This window comes from Zonotrichia albicollis, chromosome 15 (assembly GCF_047830755.1).
Source record: "Zonotrichia albicollis isolate bZonAlb1 chromosome 15, bZonAlb1.hap1, whole genome shotgun sequence".
NCBI lineage: Eukaryota > Metazoa > Chordata > Aves > Passeriformes > Passerellidae > Zonotrichia > Zonotrichia albicollis.
The window spans coordinates 17,720,926-17,748,097 of NC_133833.1; the positions used below are offsets into that span (position 1 = coordinate 17,720,926).

At 54.4% G+C, this 27,172-nt stretch overlaps 1 protein-coding gene across 2 annotated transcripts; it reads left to right on the forward strand.

Annotated features, from left to right (window-relative positions):
- The first annotated feature begins 608 nt into the window (after nt 1-608).
- On the forward strand, nt 609-26,397 carry ETF1 (eukaryotic translation termination factor 1). Of its 2 annotated transcripts, XR_012582762.1 has the most exons (11): nt 609-945; nt 14,527-14,702; nt 15,452-15,591; nt 18,730-18,868; nt 19,727-19,917; nt 20,336-20,465; nt 20,790-20,945; nt 21,470-21,534; nt 22,611-22,758; nt 23,937-25,327; nt 25,535-26,397. XR_012582762.1 is itself a non-coding variant. In XM_074551922.1 (10 exons), the coding sequence occupies exons 1-10, from the start codon at nt 860-862 to the stop codon at nt 24,017-24,019; spliced, it is 1,314 nt and encodes a 437-aa protein (XP_074408023.1). In that variant the 5' UTR covers nt 612-859; the 3' UTR covers nt 24,020-24,779. The 2 variants fall into 2 exon arrangements, 1 of the variants encoding a protein (XP_074408023.1); XM_074551922.1 differs by lacking the exon at nt 25,535-26,397 and having other exon boundaries at nt 612-945; nt 23,937-24,779.
- Nucleotides 26,398-27,172: the final 775 nt, after the last annotated feature.

The window sequence follows — 27,172 nt, forward strand, 5'->3', positions numbered from 1 at the left end:
CGCATGTGCTCAGTGTGGGTTCATTAAAGGGAAGTTGTGTCTGACCCGCGTGCTTGCCTCCCACAGTGGGGCAGCCCCTGCATGGATGAGAGCACAGCAGTGGCCGTTCCCTCCGGGCTGGAATCCTGGGCAGAGCCGGCACTGTGCGCTGGCTGAGGGGACAGCGGGACGGGCTGGGCACTACCGGGGGGCCATAGCCCAGAGGCCTCTTCTTGCGGGCATTGATGAACGTGGCCGTCCGTGGCTTGGATGGGGGGGGGTCAGTGCGAGCTCTCGGGTGCCACAAAACCCCGGTGGCTGTGCTTGGCCGTGAGTTGATGGTGCAGGGAGGCTCTGCAGTGTCCGTCCCGCGGCTGTTCCTGCCCGAGCCCCGCCCGTCCCCTCAGTCCCGCTCGGTGCCGGCCCCGCCCCGGCCCCGCCGCCCCTCACGGGCCCTTTAAGCGCGCGCGGGCCTTTCCGCGAAGCTCTCGCGAGACGCGCGCGCGCGCTCCCGCCCCGCCAGGCGGGCTCCGGACTACGCGCCCCACAATGCCCCGCGCGCGCGCTCGGGGAGGGGCGGTGGCCAATGGCGCGGCGCCCCGCTGCCGGCTCCCCCCGGAAGTGACGTCAAGGGCCCCCATGTGAGGCGATTGCAACACATGGTGCGCGGCGCGGGGGAGCGCGAGCACCGCGTGCGACGTCAGCGCCGCGCGCCGGGGGGAGCGGGCACCGAGCGGCGGGGCCCGACCGGCACCGGCACCGCCCGGGACACACCCGGCCCCAGCGCCCCGCTCCACGCCGCCCGCCCGCCCCGCGCCGCCGCGCCCGCCGCAGCGCCTGCCGCCGCGGGAGGAGGAGGAGGAGGAGGAGGAGGGAGAAGATGGCGGACGATCCCAGCGCTGCCGACCGCAACGTGGAGATCTGGAAGATCAAGAAGCTCATCAAGAGCCTGGAGGCGGCCCGCGGGTGAGCGCCGGGCCCGCGGGGCCGCCGCCCCGGAGCGCCGGGTGTCCCGGCTGGAGCGGGGCCGCGGCCGGGGCGCTGGCCGGGCCCGCCCGGCGCGGGGGGACGGGAGGCGCAGCCCCGGCCCCGGGGCCCTTTTGTGCGGCCGCGTGGGACCCGGCGACCGCTCGGGCCCGGGGGGCGGCGGGGAGGGCGGGCCGGGGTCGGGAGGGCAGGGCCGAGTGCAAGCGTGGCCGCGCTTCCCGCACGGGAAAAGGGAAAAGGGCCGTGGCTGCCCCGGGCTCCCCCGGCCCCGCAGCCGCTCCCGCAGCCGGCCCCGGGCAGGGCGGTGCCCCCGGCCCGGCGGGGGTGGCACAGGTGCGGGTCCCCGGTGCCCGGCCCGTCCGGCCGGCCCGTGCCAGCTGGCACCGGCGGGAGGCGGATTCCAGCCGGGGGAGCCGCTCCTCTGTCCCCGTGCCGCCTTGGGCCGCTCCCAAGGGACCGGCTGGGCCGGGGAGGGCGGCGCGGTGGGGGCAGCGGGGCAGGGGCTGGGGCAGCGCTTGCTTAGTGCTTTCCTTACCGAGAGTTGTTTGATCTTTCTCGCCCCTTCCCCTCCCAGCGAAGGTGCTCAGCTCCGTTTCCCTAGAAGTATGCTCTTCCAAAGTTTGGACAGTGGGAGATTTAAAGTCTCTAGTCCCCCTTTAATCCTTGCACTTTAACTTTTTTTGTCCCCCCAGAATATCTGTTCCTGCAGCCTGCCCCATGCCAGAAGTGCCTGTTTGAGAGGGCAGCTTGGCAGTGGCTGCTTCCATCGTTTGGGAACCCTCTTGAGCCTGAGGAATTGCAAGACTTCAAGGTTCTGGGGCTGTAAAATAGCAAAGAAAGTGTGTCTGGGCAGACAGCCTGGTAAAATAAAAATGAGGGGTCACTCCTTAGCCACCCTTGTGGCTCCAATTTCCCCAGGCTCACCTGAACAGGTGTTGCTGTAGCTGGGGCAGCACTGGCATCATTCTGGGGCCAGCTGGCAGAGGCTGAGCTGCTGTCCTGCCATGTCCTTCGTGCTGATGCTTGCTCTGTGCAATCATTCAGCTGAAAACTAACCCAGGCAGGAGGGGATCCCCAGTCACAGGTCTCCCCAAATGTGTTTTACTCTGGTTCATGAGCAGCTGTGCAGGGATGGTGGGGGGAGAAGCGAGTGGGGAGCCTGGGCTGCCCTTCCCTGTGGCACACTGGACTTTGGCTGCCCCAGCTGATCACTGGGCTGAGTCTGTGTGCTGTGGGCAGCATGGGCTGTGCTCACAGGGGTCCTGGGAAGCTGAAAGGGCTTGGGGAGCTCCAGGGATCCTCTGGAGCTTTGTGCAAGAGCACTTAGGGAGCCTGGGTGGGTTTTGGAAACGTAGAGTTGGAGTTTTGTTTGAGCTGTGCCCATTTCAGTGTTGTTTGGGATGGGTGAGTGCTGCAGAGAAGGTCCCAGCAGCTGTTGGAGTGCTCCTGGCAGGTGTCTCCTGTGGTGTCAGCTTCCTGGGGCCACAGCCCAGGGTCTGCCCTGTCTGCCCTCCTCCTGTGATCCCTGGACAGCTCTGCTGTGCACTAGAGGTGCCACAGGCACAGTCAGATCTGTGCAGGAGGTTTAGCTGTGCCCCCTGCATCCAGCACATCTCCTGGAGGTGGTGATGCTGCTGTCCCTTAATTTAATCTGTGCCAGCTGCAGAAGCAGCTCCTGAGGAAGGCAGTGCTGGTGCCAGCAGTCTAATCTGAGCGAAGTGATGCTGGTTTGGTGTCTTCCAGGGATGCCTAGCCCAAATGACCCGGTGTGGGTGCAGTGAGGAGGTGCAGCAGGCTCGGGCTCCCTGGCACAGGAGCTGTGGGGCAGTGGAACAGGCTTTTCCTGCCTCTGCAGGAGTCACTTCCCCTTCCTGTGCAGTGGGAAGACCTGTTCTGGGCTGGGTTAGGGGCAAAGCCTTCCAGCAGGGTGATGTGGAGGGCCAGGCCTCGCTGGGAAGGCGTCCCCACCTTGCCTTACTCATGTGCTCCATTAGTGACCCAGCAGCAGTGTCCCAGTTTCGTGTGCTGGCTGCTCCTGCCGGGATCAAAGGACGGGGAATGGAGGAAGCTGGAGTCAGACATTCCCCTGGCCTGTGGTGTTGGGGCACCTCTGCTCTGACCCAGCTCATGGGGTGAGATCTCAGTGCAGGCTGCAGGGGGTTCACAAAAGTGAGCAGGAGGGCGAGGAAGTGCCTGTATGGGATGATGAGGAGAGGGGCAGTGCTTGGTCAGAGCACCCAGGGGAAAGGTTAAAACCTCAGCTTTCCCAGAAGCTGATCAGCTCAGACCTGGAGCTAACATCCTAGTGGGAATGCCCTGGGTTGTTTTCCCAGCCCTGCTAAGGAAATCTGCCTTTCTCACTGATCTCTATAGAAAGAATCTGTCAGTTCCAAACAATGAAAAATAATTTTAAACTCCCCAACCCCACCTCAAAGCCCTGTCTCTGCTGACAGGGACTAGAAGGAGCTGTTATCTGTGTCTTGCTTCCTAAACCAGAAGTTATCTCCTTCCAGCTCTCCAGAGCTGAGTTGCAAACTGTGTGGTCCTGTGCAGAGTGGCTGAGTTGGTGTTTGTGATTGGTGAGGTGGAGGGGGTAGCTGGGCTCTCGCAGGGTGTGGGGAGGAGCACAGGGACCAGCCCTGCAGGCAATGAACCTCTGTGGCCAGAAGCAGGTGGGAGTAAAAGGCTCCTGGTGGGGCAGTTGTGGCCTTGGCAGAAGTTTAACCTTGTCATGCATCTCTGAGAGCTTGGTGTGCTCAGACTGAGATCCAGCATCTCTGCTTCTCCCCTACTGAGGGACTCATTTTGCTTGCAGTACACAGTTCAGTTTTGTAGAATAGGTTTGGAGAAACACTGGGCCCCCCAGAAGCTGCAGCTGTGTCTTTCTCTGTGGGGCTGCTGCAGCCCAAGCAGAAGCAGCATTAGCCACTGTGTTTTCCTTTCTTCTCCTCTCTCTCGGGGCTTTTCTGCTGTTGCTTCATGCAGTTTTTCAGTGTCAGTGCTAAATTGACAATCCCTCTTTGTTCCTTTGGTCTCTGCAGTTCTGAATAGTTAGCTGGCCTATGGGCAGGGTTTTTCTGCTAATCTAAGCTGTAAATGCTTGGCAAAATCAAGTATCAGCAACAACAAGCAGTCTCTTTGCTGGGAGAGGACCTGAGATGTCACATTGGAATCATGTTTGGAAACTTCTCCATATCTTAGAAGTGCTTTCCTCTGCAAACATCTCTGCTTGCAATGGTACTGACACCTGCCTGGCCAGATGGGCTTCCCAGGTGAGAGTGCAGGGTGTGGAGCTCCCTTACAATGGGAAAACTTTCAGGAATGTGCTCTCTGGAGACCTCTCCCCCGTCCTGAGCTTGCTCTGTTGGGAGCAGAAGCCCTGGTTGGTTATTTTACTGGAACAGGGAAAGAGGAGGTGAAGATTGAGGTGTCACTGAAGGCACTGAGTGCAAACACAACTGAGGCTGGTGTGGGGAAGAACATTTCCCAAATGATGTGCTCTGGAAGGTGGGTCAGACAGGCAAATGCAGAAACAAAGTCTGAACAAGTAACTTATTCTGGTTGTAACTGGAAGAAATGTTTCAAAGCTGGAGGAGGGAGAAATGCCAAGAGGAGGGGACATCTTGGTGTCTCCAGAGTCTTGGGGGGAAAGCAAAGTGTTGCAGTTCCTGCCTGGGTTTGCATTCTGCCACGTTGAGATTTCCATCTGCTATGTGGGAGAAACAGAAAGGGAGAGAAACAGAGTCCCCATGAGGGACAGAGGCCTCTCTCTCCTGCAAAGAGAGACAAAGCTCTGCTCGAGTTCCTGGAAAATGGAGCACAGTTCTGCTTGAGGGTGAACAAGCTCACCTGTTGCTTGGACAGAAAAGATTTGCCCACATCATTTGCAGATGGGTTCTCTTGCAGTCTGTCTGGAGTCTTGCTGGTCCTGATGGAAAAGTCCAACCTTGGAATTAGGTTCAGGCTGCTGCTGTTTCCCAGCCTGTGGAGCAGGAGCAGGAGGCTGCACTTCTCAACACCTTGTTCTGGGATATGCTGGGGTGCTGCTGCTCTGGGACTGGGCAGCTTGGCAGGGCTAAGATGTGCTTGGATGAGTGATGCTTCTGGGGAATAAGGCAGTCTTAACCTATCCACTGTGAGGGTGGGGGCCCTTTCCATGGGAGGCCTGAGAGCCCAGCTGGCTGTGAGTGAACACCACTGTGGGCAGGGCTGCACTGCTGGGGCAGTCAGGGATCACTGGGTCAGTGACAGCTCTCTCCTGTACAGCTTTGCCCTGCTCCCAGTTTCTTTTGAACAAAGTCCTGGGAAGCCGTGGTGCTGGGGTTCTCTCCTGCAGCCTGAGTGAGCTGTATTTCCCTCCTGGATCAGGCACAGCTCCTGCAGCACTCTCCTGTGAGTGGGTTCTTCTGCTGGTGGTGCTGCAGGTGGAGTTGTGCTGGGATAACTGTGGGGCAGTGTTGTCGCTGAGTTAACTCCAGCGTGGGTTCTCCTGCTCCATACAAGGATTTACAGCAGATTTAGGGGGACCCCACCACCATGGCCAGGCAGGACCAAGCAGCTCTCTTGGCTCAGGGGGTGTCACACAGCAGGAGGAGCATTTGGTGAGGTCTGTCAGCACTGGCTGGTGTCTGTGCCCTGCCAGAGATGTGTCAGTGCAGGGGCTCCCTCCCCTGCTCCCAGCCTGGCAGCAGATCTCTTTCCCTGCCTTCTTTGTCAGGATCTGTTTGTCATTGTGGCTGTACCTCAGACCTGAGCTCTGGGTCAGTTTAACTGTTGATACAGGAGCTGTTTCTGCAGCTTTCACCTCAGGTTGGGGGTGTGATGGAGGCCTTGCCCAGGCCTGGGTGAGCTGGTGCATTGGGAAGGGCAGAGCCATGCCAGGGGGGTCCTTGGCTTTCCAGCTCGTGCTGTGGTATTTAGGTTACAACTCTGTTATGTTGTGCCAGTGCCAGTCATGGGAGAGGCTTGAGGATCTCTCCTGTGAGCTGGTGTCTCCAGTGGCCCTCTCTTGCATAAAGGTCCTGCTCCAGCTGGGATTGAGCTGGGCTCTCACACTGTGTGAGGCACGGGTGGGACAGGGGCTGGGGAGCAGGAGGCTGTGCAGGAATTGGGCTTTGCTGACACTGAGGTTTCTGCTTTGACTTGGTGATGTGACCTCAGCGTGCCGTGTTCAGGGTTGTGGTTGAAGTTCTTACCCAAGGCAGATTGCTTCCTCCAAGCTGTGCTTTCCCATGCTGCCTGTGGCAGGGGGAGTTCCTGAAGGAGGTCGTGTATCTGTGAGAGGCAGAGGCTATAATGCCAATAGTGCCTTTTGCTGCTGTGAGGAGAGGGAGGAGGTGTTGGCAGAGGCTGGAATAGAAACAGTGCAGGGCAGAAGGGAGAGCTGAGGGCACTGTGGCAGCAAAGCACGTGGGATGAGCAGCAGCTGCTTCCACACCATTTCCCTGCTCTGCTGGGCCTCTTCAGCTGCCAGTGCCCACAGGGCTGGGGTAGAAGCTGAATGTGGATTTCATACAGGCAGGGCTGATCAGGGCTCTCAGGACTAAGCAGTGTCCTGTGTTTCAGTGGTGCTCAGGGTGGGAGGTCTGAGAAAGCTGTGCCAGGTGGGAAGAGGAGCCAGGGAAGCCGAAGCCAGGGACAATGTCCAAAGGGTTGTTGACATCCTGCTGGTTGCCTCAGTCTGATGGTTGTAAAACATCTCCTGGCTCTCACCTGCCTGCTGTACCTGTTCCTTTGGAAGTGCAGTGACAATTAGCAAGTGCTGCTTGGAGAGAGCTCACTGGCAGGTGGCTGAGGAGGACCTGAGCTGGAAAAGTGGCTCCAGATCAGAACTCCAGCAAGTGTCTGACAGCCTGTGGCTGTTCAGCAGCCTGGTACCTCTTTTACAACCATGTGAATCATTAGTGAGCAGCGTGATTCATGCACAGATCATCATTCACATCGAGCTAATGAATGAGCCCCTGAGGAATGACGTGGTAGGAGATGGGAACAAGCACCTCAAAAGAGGACAGACTTTTTTGGCTTTGTGGCAACTGGATTTCTTTTCCCTCCTGTTAGCCACCTATTCCCATGTAGCTCTGGGGCATTAGCATCTTAATAAGCAAATCTGGATTTGTTTCAGTCCCTCAGTGTACATCTTGTACCCAAATGGCCCATTAGCATAATGCAACAAGTCTTTTAAACTTGGAGCATTAATAATTGGAGAAGGAGGAGGGAGAGCAGGGGAGCTGTGGCAAAACTGAGCCTCCCAGTGAGTCACAAATGTCTGAAGTGCAGAAATGTCTGTTCCACTTCCCAGTAATTGGGCATCCGGGCTTTCTGCATGAGGTCAGATGCAGCCAATGAGGCCTATTCAAAACATGCCTGTGCAATTATGTTTTGTGGTGTGTTGCCTTTGATCCAAGGATTTTGGAGAGGCATTGATTCACCTTCTCCAAGGGGTGTGCAGGATGCACTTGTGCTGATTCAGTGCTTGGGATGAAATTGGGATCTGCTCCTGGAGCTGCAGGGACGTGGGATGGGGGTGCTGGTGGTGGCCTGAGCAGCAGGATGGGAGCCAGCCCCAGTTTGGGGATGGAGCTGCTGCCCTGTCCCTCTGGGCAGGTGCTGTGTGGTGGCCCAGGGGCCAAGGGCTCTCTGTCACCTGCTCCCTGTGCAGCCTCAGCACAGGAGAGCTGCCAGGCTGTGCTGTGAGCTGGAGCAGGAGTCCGTGACCTGATTCCTGTCTCACCTCCTTTGTCCTGGCACTGAGGGAGGCTGGGCTCAGAGGCAGCTCAGGGGCTGCCCTGCCTCACCTGACCCTTGCTCTGCTCCTCTGCTGGGCAGCCATTTGCTGCCTCCCTGTGGGAAGCTTGTCCTGGCTGCTGGAGCCAGGGGTGCTCTGAGGCTCACTTGTGTTTCCCAGGGTGGGTTCTGGCTGGCACTCACAGCTTGGTTGGCATCTGGAGGCCTTTGCTCTCTGAAAAGGTGGTGGGCGAGGGTAGGAGGGCAGGATACCTTTCCAGGCCAGTCTGAGGGTCTGCTTCAAGCTGGTTCTGGTTACATGAGGTGCTTCTTCTATCCAGTCTGCCAGCATTAGGGGAGAATGATGTATAGGATTCCTGTTGTGGGCTTTGGAGCAGGACTGCAGCAGGAGAGGCTGGCATTGTGTGAGCCATGGTGGAAAAGCTGCATGGTCTCATGCTGTGCAGTTAAGTGGTTTTCCTTTGTCCAGGGGAGAGGTGGCATGCAGAGGCTGATGGAGGAATTCAGTGTCTGGGGCGTTTCTTCATTTCAGTGGAGGAGGGGGGCTCAGTTTCTCCAATAAATGCTCGTGCTGAAAAGGATTCCTGAAGAATTAATTACTTGGTCTCCTGACTCTGCAAATCCTCTCCTCATACCCACCCTGCCCCCATCTTGTCCTTTTCCTGTGCTTCTGAGGTGTCAGTGGATCCAGAGAGGTGAACTCTGCCTTGCTTTTGCTTGGGAACTGGTCCCTTCCATACCTTCAAACCCTTCTTTGGGTGACATGGAAGCCTTTGAGGGATGGCTTGTATTCGTGTTGCCTTTTAGGAGATGATCCAGAGCTCTGGGGTGAAATGCAGGATGCCTCTGGGGGATTGTGAGGTTCCTGCTGAAATTGTGCTGTACAAAGTTCTGCCTGGCTTTTGGCTCAGAGTGAGTCCACAGCACAGGGGCTGTGCTGGGTCCCACTGAGCTGCCCAGTGCTGTGTGCTCTGCCTGGGTGTCTGTGCAGTGCTCAGGGCCCATGGGCTGAGCAGGGAGGGGGAGTTCATTGCTTCTGGTGGAGGCATCACAGAAGCCTGGTGCCTCCAAGCAGCAGTCAGGCTGGGGGTGTTTGCTGGGTTTATTGCAGAGCATTCAGCTGATATCTTACAGGCTGTGCAGTCTTGGGCTTCCAGGTGATGTCACCTCTGAGGGATCTGGAGATTCCCTGCTCTTTCCTGGCAGGTTTTCCAGGAAAAGTTGTGCATCTCCTTCATCTGCTGTTGTCTCTCCAGATTCGGCATCTCAAGTGGACTTGAGGCAGTTTGTGTTTGATGAAGGCTTTGTCTTATTAAAAGACCTGAAGTGTTTAATGGGTGCAGCTGTGAGCTGTTTGTTTCACAGCCATCATTCAGGAGTTGCAGGAGTGTGTGCAGAGCTTCCCTCTGGCAAGGTCAGTGCTCTGGCACTCAGGGCAGGATGAGTGGGGAGTGTCCGATGGCCTGGCTGTTGTAAGGGAACCCAAACCAGCAATTTTGTACTTACCAAAGGACACTTGCTTTTTATAGCACTCCATTCAACATCTGTGCTCAGGTACAGCCTGAAAAACCCTCAAATATTCTTTCCTCACATCAGTGATTTTGTGTGCCCTGGGTGTAGTCCTTCACTGAAGTGCCTGCAGCACTGTGGGTGTTGGTTCAGGAGCAGCTCCTTGGCACCTCTGGGATGCTCCTGATGGAGTTGTGCCTTGGATTGCAGTGACATTGCTGCATCTGCCCTGCAGCTGGCTGCACGTGGAGCTGCTTCAGCCACCACACAACCTGGGTAGCCTTGGCTGTCCAGGCTCCTTGGGCTCCTTGGGATGGGCTGTGCCTGCCCAGGGATGCCCAGTCCTGGGTGAGAGCAGCACAGGGTACCTGGGGAAGGTACCATGGCTTGGGGCACTGTGTGGCAGCAGTTGGTTCATAGAAAGCTTCCTGGCTGTGGAATGTGGTTGGGATCAGATTATCTGGGAGCTGCTGGCTCTGTGCTCCTGCCAGTCACACACAGGCCTGGTGCTGCCCTTGGTTCCTGGGGACAGCAGGATGCTCATGAAGCCGTGCTCTGTAAAAATAAGCACATTTTGAGTCCTAGGGAATGACTGCTCTGCCTTGCCTCTGTATCCCACATTCCACAGTGTGCTGTTAGTGTGAAATGTTTCACTGTGGAGCAGCTACAGCTCAGCTGCTGTTTGTCAGGCCTTCTCTGATAGCACAGGGCAGGCCAGTCACTGCTATTTATATAGCAGGCTGTGAAATTAGTGCTCTCCCGTGCCAGCTCACAGCCCAAATTGCAGGAGCCAGGTCGATTGAGTGCTCCTCCTCAGAGTGCTGTGGTTGTGTGCCTGCTGGAGGGGAGCTGTGCTGGCTGCTGCTGCTTTGGGCTGTGCCAGGGCAGGACCCATTTCACAGCACAGGGCTGTGTAAGGAGGTAGGAGCCTTGTGGAAAACCACCACGTTACTGTCTGGTGCCAGCTGAGACTGAAGGTCTGAGAATCTGCTCAGCTGTTCCTTCTGGTGGCAGGGGGGTAGGAACATGGTGAGATGGCCACCCAGAGCAGGAGGCTCCTCTGGCAGCTGTCATGGAAAGCAGCCCATGCCAGGAGGGTGCAGTGCCTGCTTTGTGCCCTTGGCTCTGCTCTGGTGCCTCCAGGTGCTGGAGCACAGAGCACGTGCAGAGGGCCCCACTCCTGGTGCCGAGCAGGGACCCAGCTGGTGCCACATCCCCTGGGCCATTGCTGCTCCTGGCCTGACACACAGCAGGGAGGGCTCCTGGGGCCCCTCCTCTCCTGGCAGGGACAGCAGCTGCCTCAGGAGTGGCACAGCTGCCCTGCAGCTCTGGGCACTGGGTTGGTGGTGATTCAGTGCTGCCCACACTGCCACTCGCTGTGATCACCTGTCAGCAGTTGCTCTGAGGTCTCTGTGTGTCTGGGAAAGCTGTTTGGTGGCACAGTTGTCTGAAATTCCAACTGCAGCCACATTGGAGTTTTAATAATAGAAAGGCTGTCCTATCCACAAACCTTGATTTTCTGAGGAACTTACTGTCTCCCAAGAGTGAAATGTGCTTGTTTTTCCTTCCCCTCCTCCCTCAAACAGCCCTCCAGCGCACTGGGAGAAAGCTAGAGCTCACCTGCTGTGGTGTGGGAAGGTCGGAGCTTTGATCCTTGTCCTCTCTCCTGGAGGTACCTGATGCTGCTCATGGCAGGTGCTGCTAAATCTGAGCTAACTGCCCAATCTGGCAGGGCTGGCAATGTGAGCAGTGCCCACAGTGCAGACAGTGCAGGCCTCCTGCCTCTCCAGGGCTGGCAGAGCTGCCTCCTTGCTTCTTTGGAGTGTGTGAGCTGCTGCCCCTCGTGCTCCCAGTTGTTTCCTCTGCCCCTGTCCCCTGAGCAGTGGCACCTGTGGCACTGGCCTGTGGGCTGGGATGTGCTTCTCTCCATCACAAACATCTCGAGCATCCCACCCTTGGATGGCACTGGCAGCTCTCTGGCCAGAGCAGGGACAGCAGTGCCTGGAGCTCTGCAAGGCCCTGGCTCAGCTTGGTCCCAGCTGCTGTGGTGGAACTGGTGTGTGCTGAGCAGGGGGAAGCTCAGCAGTGCTGTGATACCAGGATACAGCCTGGCATGGGGCCCATGCTTCCCCAGGAGTGCTGAGGGGGATGCAGGGCACACCCAGCTGCCAGTGTGAGCAGTGCCCCTGATCCCGCCACGTCACCTGGCTGTGTCCCATGGCAGGTGTGTGGTGCAGCTGTGCCCCCTTTTGGGAGGCTTTGGGATGGTGCTGGGGAAATTCCTTCCCTCATTCCCAGGTAAGTGTTCTCTGGAGCCCTCAGCTCTGGAGGGGACAGGATGGGGTTTGCAGAAATACCCTTTATCTTGTTGAGGCTGCAAAGACCCAGAGGAGACTTGGAAATTACCTTACTCTGCAGAATAACCTATTTTTTTCTGAGTGTTTTTGAACAGCAGCTTTCTTAGAAACTCCTTGCTGCATTTTGTCTCCTTGGGGTGAGTTTAACAGATGCAGCACAGGGTTTTTTAGACCCTGCCATACTGCATTAGGGTCACAGGCAGGTACAAGCTTGCTTTGAGAGAGGAAAGCTGCTCTTGCATGGTCAGATAACGAGGTGTTGGCAGCATGTGAGGGAGTTCTGCAGCCTCCCTGAGTGCTGCTGCCCATCTGCTTCAGCTGCTGCCTTGCTGGTCTCAGTCTTTGGTTGTTTGCTTGTTTAGTGATCCCTTGGAGTGCTGGGTGCGTGGGGACATGGTGACAAGCTGGCTGGTTCCTTGTGCTCTGGGCTTCCAGCAGCCTGCAAGGTGGCTCCTGTGGCAAGCTGCATGCCAGCTGTTCTGCTGGATTCTGCAGGAATTGGTCTGAGCCTGAAATAGCTCTGACTGTGTGAATAGTGGTGAAGCATGCCAAACCTGAGAAGTGCACTTGATGTTGGTAGTGGAAGGTGCTTTTGGATACAAATCCAGACTGGAATTCGCTGAAGGATTGGCCCAGGCACAGTACTGTGCTGTGTTGAACTAATTGGGGATTTAAATGAGGGGGAGTGCATCCTGTGAGACCCTTTACATTTGTTTGTTTGCAGTAATGAACCCCAAGGCTTGTGAAGGCCCCTCTGTTACTTTGGGTGGGATGTCCCTGAGGAGCAGTGCTGTGACCCTGCCTGGTGCATGAGGAGCTGTGTGCAGGATCAGTGGGTGCTCTGTGCTGGCACTGGAACACAGCACAAGGCCAGGGGCTGGCGTCTGAGGGGGGTGGCTTGTTGAAAACTGAAGGGATTTTTACTGAGGAATTGCTTTTTACTGAGGAATTGCTCTTGGGAGTGCACACCCAGCCTTCCTCCTTATTGTGCACAGAGCTGGGGAAGCATCTGGAGAGTCAGGCCTGTGAGGAGCAGCTGAGGGGTCTGGAGGGGCTCAGCTTGGAGAAAAGGAGGCTGGGGGGGCTTCTTGCTCTCTGCAAATTCCTGTAAGGGGTTTGTAGGTGGGGGATTGAGCTCTTCTTCCAGGCAGCTTGTGACAGGACTTGCTCCCTGCTCTTTCCCCTCTGTCCTCAATTCAGGACAAATTGTGTGCAATCTCTTCCTAGCAGGAGAGCCATGGAGTGCCCAGGGGTGTGACAGTCCTACTCCCACCTGGCACACTGGGATGCCCTTAGGGATGCAGTTAGGTGTGATGGGCAGAGCTTTCTAATCTCTGGGAAGCTGTAAGGCTTTGTTCTTTGAGAGGAGAAGGTAACTCAGGAGTGCTGCTTGCACAGAAGTGGGGAAGAGTTGCTTTAGTTCTGATCAGCCTCTTGCTCAAAGGAGCCTGCTGGGAGTGATAGCCATTATCTGTCCCCTAGGGCTGGTGCCAGTCACTGGGTGGGGAATGCTTTAATTGACTGGGCTGTGGAGTATTCTTGGCTGGGGTGACCTGAGAGCTGCCAGCGTGGCTCAGAGCTCCTCCTGGGAATAACACAGGCCAGTGTGGCTTTGTGACTTCCACTGGTGTGGATGGGGAGCTCAGATATTAAAACCAATTAGTTGTCTTTAAGGTCAAGGACTTATTTGACCTACCAGCCTCCATTTCAACTTGGCCTGGATTGAGGATCTTTGGGAGAGGGCTGCACAACTTGTGTAAGGAAGCTAATGGAGTGATGCTTTTTAAAGCACTTCCCTGCTGCCTCTGTAGCCCAAACACTTCAGCAGGACACTGGTATGTGCCAGCCTGAAACAGCAGCGAGCAGGGGCTGGGGTAGGCTCCTTCCATAAGAAATGGAAAAGAGCAAAACCTTGGGGTTTGATGTCTGAAAAGCACTTTGTTGGTGCTCTGACTCAGAATCCTGAGAAAAGGCTTTTTCACAGAGCTTAGCTGCTTTGCCCTTGAGAGAGCTGGAGGGTACGATGAGGGATTTGATTTTTATGCCATTACTCTAATGGGAAGCATGAGGTCTGGGTTAAATCTGAGACAATGCAGAGGCAGCACTTCAGACATCTGGGATACTTCAATGGCAAATGGGAGGTACCTGCTGGAAGGCAGATGGGAACTTCCCCAATTTTCCTTTTGGCTTTGCATGGATTTGAACCACAAGGCAGCTTTGGGGATTAAGATTTCTGCAAGACCCACCCCAAAGCCCTAGGAAAAATGAATATCAAACTTATTTTCCTTTAATTTAAGCCTGTCCTGTGATTTGTGGGGTGTTATCTCCTGACTCTGTGCCTGGGGTTGGTGCTGGTGAAGCAGCAGTGTGTGCTTAGCACAGCTCAGTTAAAGCAGCTGCCAGAGCTGATGAGCTGCTCTGGGGACAAAAGTGATAGTGGGAAAGCAGAGAAGACTCACTGTGACAAAGGAATCCTTCCCCTTCCATTTTCTGTATTAATCTGAGGAAAACAACATGTTAAGACAGCACTTGGGCTGCTTGGTGCTCCAGCTGTCTGAGAACAAATTAAATGGGCTCTGAGATGTCCTTGAAGTATGTGGCTGCATTGTTTTAAATAATCTCTGCTGGGAGCTGCTTCCATTCCTTCTGCTCACAGCCCCTGGTCTGTGCAGCCCTTGCTCTGTACATGTGTTCTTTCTTCCCATGTAGTGCCCTAGAGTGAACAAGCAGCTTTTGGAGGACTTGCTTGGTGGAGGCTGAGCACTGAAGCAGAGCCTGTTTTGGTTTTGCTTTCTTTCCTCTCCCATTGTTGTCCAGCACAAGGGGAATTACACCGGCGACAGTGAAGAAGCATCCTTGGGGGAGGGAGGAGAGAGCTGTGCACGTGGGATTTGGTGTGAGGGTGCTTGTTGCTCTGCTGCCTGCTCACATCCCTGTTTTCCCTCCCCAGCAATGGTACCAGCATGATCTCGTTGATCATTCCCCCCAAAGACCAGATCTCACGAGTGGCAAAGATGTTAGCGGACGAGTTTGGCACCGCCTCCAACATCAAGTCCCGGGTGAATCGCCTTTCAGTGCTGGGAGCCATCACATCTGTACAGCAAAGACTGAAACTCTATAACAAAGGTAACTCCTAGCTTGTGTGCGTGCTGGCACACTTCCCTTGCTTGGAAGCAGCCTTAAGTTCCTGCACTATGCAGTTTGCTGCTAATCAAATCTGTTGGCCTGTGCTGCTGTTTTGCACTGATATTCCAGGTATGTTGCCTTGATGGCTGCTTCAGGGGTGGACTTTGGGACTAGAGTAGTAAGGTGGTCCTTGTCTTGAAGGAGTGGGGTCATGATTCTGTTCTTAGTGCTTACTCTGCTAAACTTCGCCAGGCTTAAGAGCTGGATATTCTGCAACAGTTCATTTGTGTTAAAGTAGGAATTTTCTGTCAAGCAGAAACTTCTGTGTGCCTTAAGCATGGCATTGAGCAGCTGCCATCATTGTGGGGGGAACAGACCCAGGCCATGTCAGATGAGCCCTGGCAGAGTTCATTGCTGCTGCTTTTGCACTGGCCTGTGGCCTTCCCTGGGATGGGCACTCTGCAAATCCCTGTGTGGGGAGCAGCAGAGCTGCAGGGGCTGCTCAGCCTTTCTCTCTCTCTCTTTACAATTCTCTTGCAAACTCATGGCTTTGAGAGGCAGCTGCACATCTGCTACAGGTGCACTAAATGAGTTTGTTTCCCATTGTAGAGACCTGGGAGGGAATGAGGTGGGGAAAAGGGAAAATGAAAAGTTTGGGATCTTGATTTCATTCTGCTGGCAGTCAGTTTTTGATGAGTACAGCTTGTCACATTCCTTAGTGATCTAAACCTGCATTGTGTTGTTTGTAGTACCTCCAAATGGTCTGGTTGTTTACTGTGGAACAATTGTGACAGAAGAAGGAAAAGAGAAGAAAGTCAACATTGACTTTGAACCTTTCAAACCAATCAATACGTCGTTGTATTTGTGTGACAACAAATTCCACACGGAGGTAAGGACTCCCCATTGCAGGGGCCAAGCTCTGGGCACAGCCTTGCTGTGCTTGAGCCACAAGGGCAGCAGGAACATGGCCTGGGGAGGGCTCTGGGTGGCTCGGGACTGCCAGAGATGAGGAATGCCTGCTGGAAGGAGCTGAGGGACTGCCCAGCTCCTCCAGCCCTGACTCTGTAACCCACAGACAGGAGCTCCTCTCTGTAACTGGAGGAAGGCTGGGTTTTCCTTAACCAGAGGCCCATAGATACTATTGCAAGTCAGGCTTTAAAATACTGCCAAGATATTATCAGTGTTGCCAGTCTTGCTATCAGATGTGTTAACTGAGAGCCTTGATGGAGAGCTGGCATGTGCCTAATCTGTCTGGGGGGAAGTGGGATTATTTTTATCCAACATCTAATTAAGTGAAATGAATGGTTTGAGGCATATTGAAAGAAATGTGGATTACAGCAGTCAGTGTATTGCCTCTGAGGCTGTTCTGACTCTGGCAGGTGCAGAGGTCTCCATGTTTGCAGTGCCCCTCACGTCCTTGATGTTTCCCATGATAAATGTATGGCCTGAGACTTAATTGCCTGTTGTCAGACCCATCTGACAGGGCTTGGCAGGCCCTCCAGTGATGTAATTCTGCTTGTCTGTGTGGGTCTGTGGAGATTTGGTCCACAAGTGGCTTCCAGAGGGCAGGAGTACAGCAGGGAAAGGTGTGCTTGTTGCACAGGTGAGGTCCATCCCTACTATTCTGTCTCCCCACAAAGGATGAAATCCCAACGTGCCTTTGACCTCCCAGGAATAAAAACCTGTGCACAGGCACAGGTCTGCAGTTCTGCTGGGTCCCTGTGCCCATAGATGAGTGAAAGCAAGAGGGAAATAAGAGAATTCAGCAGAGAGCCAGGATGCCAGGCCCAGGGAGGTGTTTGTCCCTGCTGCTGTGGGCAGTGGGAGGCTGCTGGGTTTCCTCCTGCTCTGGCAGGAGATGAATTCATTTGGTCTCCTGTGCAGCTGCTGCCTCAGGGCACTGATTCCATACAGCAGGCTGTTCCCAGGAGCAGCTGCAAACCCACTGGTGCTGGTGTGTGGCAGTGACCTGAGGGGAATCTGTGGGAATTGCTGCTCCTGGTGATGGATCAGTGCCAGCCCCTCCCTGCACAGGCTCTGTGCTCTGCCCTGCTGGGCTGTGGGGTTATTTCCCTGGGGATTGCCTGCCCTGCTGGGCTGTGGGGTTGTTTCCCTGGGGATTGCCTGCCCTGCTGGGCTGTGGGCTCTGAGCTCTGCCTTTGCCCCTCTCTGGCTGCAGAGCCTGGAGCCCCTGAGCTGAGAGCAGGGGCAGCTGCTGGGGCACCCACAGCTCCCCTGGAAGGTGGGAGGAAGGGCTGCTCTCCACCTTTAGCTGCAGAGAGGGAGATCAGTACAGCCTGAAGGAGCACAACAAAGGCAGTGGTCCCTTGGTGCTAGACAGGTCAAACAGTGCAATTGCTACCAGAGCTGATCAGGGAATCACTGATCTGTATGAAAATAAGAGGAAATCAAGGAATCAGAGCTGTAGTCATGGGCTGCCTAGCAAGAGCATCTGATAAGATATCTTCTAGATATTTTATTGCCTGTGTGGAACTGAAGTAATTCCCCCAGGGGCTGTGAGCCCTGGTGTGTCTGAGGGGCAGGATTTACAGTGACTTACTCTGATGCCTTGGCTGGAGCATTCATTCCAGTCCCACATTTTGCTTGGCTCAGTCCCAGTTCAATAGATTGCAGTGTAACATGCCACTTCCTCCTCTCATTCATCCCACTGCTGAGGAATTAATACAGAATATTTACTTTGGCCAGGAGATTCCATTAAACCTTAGCCTCTGTTTCTTCTAAGCTTGAGAGCTGCATCCTGGCTTGTGTGGATTTTGGAAGAGGATGACTGATGGGTTTTATCCTGTCAGTTCAGCCCAGTAATCAGGCTGACAGCCCTGCAGGCAGCTCCAGGTCCCGTGCACTAACCCAGCACCATCACTTGCAGTGTTAAACTGGTGACTTCAAGCAATCTGGAGTTTTGACAAGTTCCCCATCCTACTGATGTGGTTTTGCCAGCCAGAAAGAGGATTCTGGCTATTGCTTTTTTGGGTATGTGTAAGTGAGCAGGAGTGTGTGTGTGTGCTGGATGTTTCTGCCCACTCAGACAGCCCCTGAGGCAGCAGCAGCTGAGAGACTGCCTTGAGAAAGGAGTGCAGAGTTTGGCTGCTTGGGCAAAATGAACTCAAAAACCTTGATACTGCTCTGTGCTTTGGTTGGGCAACTTAAATGACCTTATGGGAAATAATCAGCTGCTTTTTTTAAAGGAGGAAAATTGATGAATAACTTCATTTTGCAGTAAATGTTCTGGCTGTCTTCTCCACAGCCAGTTATGCACAGGACTATTATTGCTGCTGTTCCTTGTGCTCTGTAAGGCTGAATTTGCTACAGCCACTGTAGATTTATTTCATCATTCTGCCTGTGGGACTTGAAGTCAGCAGGTGCAGCAGCCCAGTAGTGGTGCTAGAGAGGCTGTGTCAGTGCTTTGGACTACAAAACTGAGCTGACAATGAACTGAGCAAGGTCTGCTTTCCTGGCTGGAACGCCAGGAGAATTACTGAGGAGAATTACTGCTCCAGTTGTGCCAGCCAGAGAGGTGAGGCAGCCTCAGAGAGGCTGCACTTCACACTCTCCAGAGTTTTGCTGTCACACCTGCCCGTGACCTCAGGTGGGGAGCTGGCAAAGCTGGGAAATTGGGGTCAAAATTAAACTTGAGTTTGCTCTGTGCTCCTGACAGTGTTGTATGGGATGGGGTTATGTGTGGAAGGAATTCCTTTCTGGGAGGGTGGGCAGGCCCTGGCACAGGTGCCCAGAGCGGCTGGGGCTGCCCCTGGATCCCTGGCAGTGCCCAAGGCCAGGCTGGACAGGGCTTGGAGCAGCCTGGGGCAGTGGGAGGTGTCCCTGCCATGGTTTAAGGTCTCTTCCAACCCACACAATCCTGAATTCTGTAGTGATCTGGAATAGTTACAGCTCCTGACTGTGCTGCTTTTCCTCCACTTTATTGATGCCAATGCAGCCATGAGAGCAGTGAGCTGGGGCTGCTGGGCTGTGCTGTGCTGCCCCCTCACTCACACTGTGTCCTTTGCAGGCCCTCACGGCGCTGCTCTCCGACGACAGCAAGTTTGGCTTCATTGTAATAGACGGGAGCGGGGCCCTGTTCGGGACGCTGCAGGGCAACACGCGGGAAGTGCTGCACAAATTCACTGTGGATCTTCCAAAGAAGCACGGTAACTCACTGGGCTGCCTCTGTCCTGGGCTGGGATGGCAGGGTGGAGCTTGGCCTGTGGGGGTTTAGCTCTGCTCAAGTCTGTGCTCCCTTGGAATCTGACAGCAAAGCCTCCAGTCTGAGCCTTCTGTCAGAATTAATGAATCACAGCAATATTCAGTTGATCTCAGAAGTGGCACTTTTTGTTTCTTGCTGCGTTTGACCCTTTCTTTGGCTTTGGGACAGTTGTAACTCAGTGTTAGTAGCCCAAGCAGCAATCCCACTCAGTGGGGTTGTTAAGGTTTGATGTGCTGGGGCTGTGTGCACCCTGCAGGGAGGAGCAGTGAGCTGCTCTCTGCATGGGGCTCATGGAGCAAGGAAAATTCGAGTTCCACTCTGTGCTGCTGTGTTCTAGCCAGCCACTGATGAGTTCAGCAAATTGTCTGCTGGTTACTCCCAGTCCACTGTCCTTTGTAGAGTGGGATGGGACAAAATGAAACAAAAGCACTGCCTCCAGTGAGACTGTGCAGCAGAGACTGCTGGGCTGTGCTGCGTCAGCAGCGTTTGAGGCAGTGTACAAAGGAGATGGCTTCTCTTGAAGGTACAGGGAGAGAAGATGTGCTCAGATGTTCCATTTCTACAGAATTGCAAGTCTTTATAGAAAGAAAAGAAACATTTTCCTCTGTGGAGAAAAATCTCCTGGTGGGAATGAGCCCTCTTTATTCTCTGAGTGTTCATGGCAGCCCTTGCCTCAGCTCAGGGCACACTGAGTTCGGGAGGCTGCAGCTGCCCTTGGCTGTGGGTATTCCGGGCCAGCTGTGTCCTGAGGGTGCTGCTGGCGTGCAGTGTGTCCCCATGGGTGCCCTGTCCCTCCCTGCAGGCAGAGGAGGTCAGTCTGCCCTGCGCTTCGCCCGCCTGCGCATGGAGAAGCGGCACAACTACGTGCGCAAGGTGGCCGAGACGGCCGTGCAGCTCTTCATCTCCGGGGACAAGGTCAACGTGGCCGGGCTCGTCCTCGCCGGCTCGGCCGACTTCAAAACTGAGCTCAGCCAGTCTGACATGTTTGATCAGGTGAGCAAACCCTCCTGGCTGGGTGGCACTGGTGGGGTGCTGATTGTACAGAGGAACGGAACTCTGGCCTCTGAAGAGATCTGATCAAAACTAAAAATGCGATGTACCCAAAGGAGTCTCCCATTTCTGAGAGCTCCTGTTCTTCAAATAGGGCTAATAAGAAATCTGTCCCCCCTGGTTTGGAACCGGCATTCACATTCTTTGTGTTCCAATAAAGCAGAAGCTTTATTGGAATTAGACTCCAGTAAACCTAATCCTGGTCCCTGTTGCCTGAAAGCTGTGCTTCAGTACTGTGCATTCAGAGGTGCCTCAGGTGAAGTGCAGTGATGGGAGCAGTGGCTCCCGTGGCAGGGTGAGGAGTCTGAGCCCTGCTCTGGGCTGGATTCACCATTTCCTGTCTCCTCCTTCTCTCCTTCAGCGGTTGCAATCCAAAGTGCTCAAACTAGTTGATATTTCATATGGAGGAGAAAATGGCTTCAATCAAGCAATTGAGTTGTCAACTGAGGTCCTCTCCAATGTGAAATTCATCCAAGAGAAAAAGCTAATAGGTAAGTGATGCACTGCAGCCTCCTCCTGAGCCAGGTGTGGCAGTGCCCTTGTGCTGCCCCAGCCCTGCCATGCTGCCTGAGGGTGGCACTTGCAGTGTTCCTTTTGCCACCTGCACACCTCAAGTGCTGGTATGGGGCAGGGCTTTGGTTGGTTCCTTTTCCACACCAGACTTCTTGGACCTTCTCTGTCCTTCCATCAGAGATCCCCTTAGTTCCAGGCCTTGTGGTGGCAGCTGCTTCTCCCAGTTTCTGGCACTCAGGTGCAGCTTGTTTGGAGTTGTGTGCTGTGCTGGGTGCTCATGGCAGGCTCTGTGTGCCCTGCAGGACGATACTTCGATGAGATCAGCCAGGACACGGGCAAGTACTGCTTTGGTGTGGAAGATACACTAAAAGCTTTGGAAATGGGAGCAGTAGAGATCCTGATAGTGTATGAAAACCTGGATATCATGAGATACGTCCTGCACTGCCAAGGCACGGAGGGTACGTGGTGCTCTGGGACATGGGAGCTCTCAGGGTGGGACAGCTGAGGGGCCTGGCTGGGATGGGTTTGCTGGAGGAGCTCCCTGAGGATGTCTGACCACAGGGATGTTGTGTAGGGCTCTTTGCAGCTTTCCCAGCCTCTGGGGGGAGAGCTGGAGCAAGCAGGGCTCCAGTGCACAGAGGGAATTGCAGTGCCAGGGGGGCACTTGGTCCCAGGGCCAGCCCGGAACCTCCTTCCAGCTTTGTGAGCGTGGTACCAGAGGGGAGCCTGAGGGGACCTTGTGTGCAGAAACACAATTGCTGGGCCTGCAGCAGGGCCTGTGCCCCTCTGTGCTGGCTCTGCAGCTGCTCTGTGCTGCTGTGCCTGTGGGTTGCTCACAGAGCTTTGCAGAGGACGGAAGGCAGTGGTGGTGCCCAGACCCCCTGTGTTGTAGTTGCTGGCTGTGCTCAGTCTCCTGCTGTCTTTAAACTGCATCTTGTGGCCTTACCCAAACTAATACTATCATTTTTTCCTCCCTTCTCAGAGGAGAAGATCCTGTATTTGACACCAGAGCAAGAGAAGGATAAATCCCACTTCACAGACAAGGAGGTATTTCAGCTTTGGGGCTTCTGGCTTTGTTCTCAGTGTGTTGGTGCAGAGCTCTGGACATCTGGGCTAAGTTTGTCCCAAGCACCTGAGCACAGTGACCTTCTGGCACTCAGTGTCACCTCAGGGCAGGATCCTGTGGCTCTTCTGTGTAACCCCTGGATCCCACACCTGCTTTTCTCCACTCTTCCCTGCTGCCAGTGCCAAGGCTGTGTAAATGGGCAGTGCCAGTCTTTGAGCACCACCAAACCATCACCTCCAAGGGTTTGGTAGCCACCATGCAGGCAAGGCCCCAGAGCCATTGCTTCCTGCTTACTGGCACTGCTTTGGTTGTGCAGAACCACTGTGAGGTCAGGAATGGTGACCTGGATCAGGAGCCAAGGGAGTGTCAGCTTTGGGATGCCTTTGACACCTGGATCTGTCATTTGCCAAACAGCCCTCGTGCACCAGGGGTCTGTGCTACTTTGCAGGATAACTGGGAAAAAAGTGTCCCTTGCCAAAGGGTGGGATCTGTCCCACTTGGCTGTGCCTGGGAGCCATTCCCAGCTGTTCCCTCCTGGAGGGAGGACTGCCAGCCCCTGCTGTGCATGGAGGGTTTGCAGTGTTACCTGCAATGAGGGGCTTCTGTTTCACAATAATCACTGCACCTCCTGTTAGAAAATGGTGCCTTTTGGCTCTGCTTGCATGGATCAGTGTTCCTGCTGGGTGAGGGGGCACAGCAAGTCTGAATGAGCAGTGAAGCTGAGGTGTACCATGGAGTGACACTGGAGCAGAAGAATCAAGGCAGTTTTTCTCCTGCTTCTGCACTGAATGTTGTATTAGAGGCCCAAAACCCCGCCAGTGATTAATTCTGTAGCACCAGGAGCTGCTGGTTGTGCCTGCCCTTGCCTGGTGCAGTTGTGCCAGGAATGCCTTCCCCCAGGAATGTCCCTGAGGAGGGAGCCCTGGCAGGGCTGCTGTCCCTGCTACAGCTGACAGAGCCATGGAGCCAACCTTGGGAGGGGATTTTCTCAGTACTGAACACACAGGGACTGTAACAGGGCTTTATTATTTATTTTTCCCTTCCAATGTCTCCACAGACTGGGCAGGAACATGAACTCATAGAAAGTATGCCCCTCCTGGAGTGGTTTGCAAACAACTACAAGAAATTTGGAGCAACATTGGAAATTGTTACAGACAAATCACAAGAAGGATCCCAATTTGTGAAAGGATTTGGAGGAATTGGAGGTAAACTGCAGGAGGAAAATCTGTTTGTGTTGTTTAGTGGTTGGTTTGGTAATCTGGTGCCAACATGAGTGGGATTAATCTTATTCCTGGCAGTCTTGAAACCAGTTTGAGAAACCAGTTGTGTTCAGCAGGGTGGATTCATTCCCTGTCCAGCAGGATGGTGATCCACGCTGGGCCCTGTCATTTGCCAGCTGTGTTCCTCAGTGCCTGTGTGCTGTGCAGGGCTCAGGGATGGGCTGTGCCCCTGTGCAGCTGCTGGAGCTCAGGAGGGCCCTGGCTCTGTGTGCTCAGGGGCTTGGTGGCAGCCCCTGCCCTGCCCTGGGGCTCTGACAAACCCCAGCCCTGTTCCTGAAGCACTTGGGGCTGTTGCTCATCTCTCAGAGCCTCCCTGATCTTCTGCTTCTTTTCAAAAGAGAAGTGGTTTTAGTCCATCCTGGGGAGCAGTGAGGCCTCTGGGAGCCCATCCTGCTCTGCAGCTCCCTGGCATCAGCCAGGCCTGGCAGAGTGCAGGTGCCTCCTGTGCCAGCCTGGCCAGTCCTGCGCAGGGGGAGCCCCAGCACTGCACATCCTGGCTGGGCTCAGCTCTGGTGGTGGGAACCAGGGAGAAGGACATTGTAAAGGGGAATTTCTAGGTTACAGAGGGCACCAGTCGGGAGGAAAGAACCTTGGATTGTTTGGCTCCATAAGGAGCAAGGTTTCTAAGTTTCAGGGTTTGTAATTCCAGGAGTCTCTCATTTCCTGCCAGATCCAGCCTCATTGCATGGTGGGATCCTCTTTGCTCCCATGCCCTGTAGGCTGGAAAGGAAATGTCCTTGAAAATCTTCACCTCAGTGAATTATTCCAGGGATACAGGATTTCCAGAGCCCTGGGTTGGTGTTTGGGGTAGGAAGAGGAAAACAGACATAAATCCTGCTTTTACTTCATTGCAAAAGTAGCTGCAGTGCCAGCTGCCCTGTGGATTTCACTGCCAGGCTGGGTGTGAGCAGTGACCCTCGGGCAGGGATGTGCCACTGGTGCTGGTGGAGATGCAGCCCCAGAACAGGCTCAGCTTTTCCAGGCTGGGCAGCTTCCCTGGAGCACTGAATGAATTCCCTGTGGCATTTCCCCCCCAGCTGCCTGTGCTGCCAGGGCTCAGTGAGGAGCTGTGCCTGGGGGAGCTAAAGGCTGTTTCTTTGCAGGTATCTTGCGGTACCGGGTGGACTTCCAGGGCATGGAATACCAAGGAGGAGACGATGAATTTTTTGACCTTGATGACTACTAGGTAGTCGAGCTGGGTCCGGCAACACGTGCCTCGCCCCTCCAGCATCCAACCCAAGGAGCAAACTCATGGTGGAAAACACAACTGATCCCTGCCTTAGAATTGGAACATTTCCAGAACTTGATCCACGAGCATTTGGATTTAAGAAAGCAAAACCCTACACTTTGATTTGTCATAGTGTCAGTACAGCAGCAAACTACTAAGTTCCTATATGCCACTCTGGACTAATTTAAAAAGAATCCCAGTTTTTACTTTTACTCAATGGTGAAATTGGTTGCTCTTGTATTTTATGGAAATGATTTTTTTAACCTTCATGATACATTAACTGCTGTAAACCTCTTCCTTCCAAAATTAATAGAAGTAAGATCCTACTGGTTTGTTTCTTTATACTTTGATTGGAGAAATCAATTGCTGCATTTGGCAGCGCCGTGACCCATTTACATGGCATTCTCAGCTTAGCCTGCAGAAGAAATGGAACGAGGTTGGAGCCATAATTCTCTTCAAAAGCTTGAGGAGGCACTGACCTGAGTGCTGGTTCATTACATGTGGCTTGCAAATTCTGATGGTTTGGGGAGGCTCACCAGCCGAACGTGCTTTAATCTATTTGCAGAAACACTGCTCTTACAAACTAGGAAATGCACTTCATGGATTGCAATGAAAATGCTGCTGGAGTCTTGGGCTTAATTTGGATTTGAGCAGTGCAGCCTTCAGGAATTTATTTTTTTTTCAGTCTTGACAAAAATAAACATGAGATTTCAGTGAAGTAAGGTACACTTGGCTTTTTGTTCCTCAGTAAGTTTTTCTTTTTGCTTTAGGACTGCATAAGGTTTCCTTGATTATGTGAATTTGAGCCCACAGGTCTTAAATGGAAGTGGGTGTTTGACAGGAATACTGAGTCAGTGGAGTGAAGGCTGAGTTAGTGCTGGGAGTGTGGAATATTTGACTCTGATCCGTGGAGCACTGGCACAGCCCTGGGAACACCCAGCTCCCAGCAGTGTCTGTCCTGTGGGGATGTGCCCTGCAGGAGGCAGAGGATCTCCTCTGGATGGTCCAGCCTGCCAGGCTCGGTGTCCTGCCTGTTCACAGAGCATGCATGGACCAGGGAGCTCATCCTTGGGGTGTGTCCAGCCTGCTGGGGACACTCTGGGGCTCAGGGGCTGTGCAGGCCAGGGGAGCAGTGGCACAGGGCAGGTCCTGTCCCATGGAGCAGTGGCTCTGTGCTCAGTGACACAACTCAGTTCCTGTCCTGTCCCATGGAGCAGTGACACAGCTCAGGTTCAAAATTCCCAGGGAGCAGTGGCACAAGGGCAGGTCCTGTCCCAGGGGAGCAGTGACACAAGGGCAGCTCCTGTCCCATGGAGCAGTGGCTCTGTGCTCAGTGGCACAGCTCAGCTCCTGTCCCATGGAGCAGTGGCAGAGTTCAGGTCCTGTCCCATGGAGCAGTGGCTCTGTGCTCAGTGGCACAGCTCAGGCTCTGTCCCATGGAGCAGTGGCTCTGTGCTCAGTGACACAGCTCAGGTCTTGTCCCATGGAGCAGTGGCTCTGTGCTCAGTGACACAGCTCAGCCCCTGTCCCATGGAGCAGTGGCTCTGTGCCCAGTGACACAGCTCAGCTCCTGTCCCATGGAGCAGTGGCTCTGTGCTCAGTGACACAGCTCAGGTCTTGTCCCTCCCTGGGGCTCTCCCAGCGTTGCTCCCGGTGCTTCCCTCAGGAGCAGCTCCTGTTCCAGCTGCAAACCTTTGCCTCTTGTCCTGGTTCACTTGAACAGAGGGAGCTTCTCTTCAAATTTCTGCCCCATTGTTGTTTGAGGTCCAAAATTCCTGTCCTTGTGAGCAATACCATTTGTCCCCTGGTCCCTGCCCTGGCCGGCGGCTTCGCTGCCATCCCCACATCCAAGCTGGAATCTCCCAGGAGATGGGGCTGGGTCTGCTCAGGGCTGAGCACAGCCCTGGCCCTCACAGCAGTATGTTCTGGATTTTGCCATTGTAAATGGGTCTAATGTGACATGACAAGACCACAAAAATTGGTTGTAAATTTACATTTTTGAATATACTGCTTGTTGTTTCACATGATACATTAGGGTATGCAGCTCCTTTTTGTAGTTTTTATTTTTACTATTTAAGTTTGGAAATGATGCCAAATTTTTGTATTTCTTTAATCAATGTGTTCTCTTCAGTGATATATATTGCATTATATATTGATGTGTATATCAATATATACTGATATGTATTACACTTACACATGCAAACACACTCAGTGGGGGTGGGAGATCCTAGCCTTTGCATACTATATAGCCTCTGCAGAGAGATCCCAAGCAGTGATATCTTGGTGTTGTGATGTACAGAAATGGAGAAGAGTATTAAACCATATTTAAGAATATAGTACAGACTCCTGGTTTATTTTCTCTAGTCCAGGAAACTCTGCTTTTTGCTCTCAGCTCAATGCCAGCTTCAGGGCTGGAGGTTGGAGGCAGCTCTTTCACAGCTCAGTTTGTGTTTCTGGATGTTTCTCTCTGTGCTGGCCCTGCTGAGGCCCCTGAGGGCTGTGCCCAGTTCTGGCCCCGCTCTGCAGCAAGGACACCGAGGGGCTGGAGCGTGTCCAGGGCAGGGAACGGAGCTGGGCAGGGGCTGGAGCCCCAGGAGGGGCTGAGGGAGCTGGGCAGGGGCTCAGCCTGGAGCAAAGGAGGCTCAGGGGGCCCTTGTGGCTCTGCACAGCTCCTGCCAGGAGGGGACAGCCGGGGGGTCGGGCTGTGCTCCAGGGAACAGGGACAGGAGCAGAGGGAACGGCCTCAGGCTGGGCCAGGGCAGGCCCAGGGTGGGCACAGCAGGAATTTCCCCATGGAAAGGGGGCTCAGGGATTGGGAGGGGCTGCCCAGGGGGGTTTGGAGTGCCCATCCCTGGAGGTGTCCCAGGAAGGGCTGGAGGTGGCACTGAGAGCTCTGGGCTGGGGACAGGGAGGGGATCAGGCACGGTTTGGACTCGATGCTCTGGGAGGGATTTTCCAACCTCAGTGATTCCATGTTCTGTTTCTCCAGCACACTCAGTTGCTCTTTGAAGCTGGAGCTTGAAACTGTGACTTCAGAAGGAGGGAGAAACCCAAGAAAGAGCCCAAAGGCAGCTGGGCTGTGAGTGTTACCTGGGTGCTCTGAACACCTGG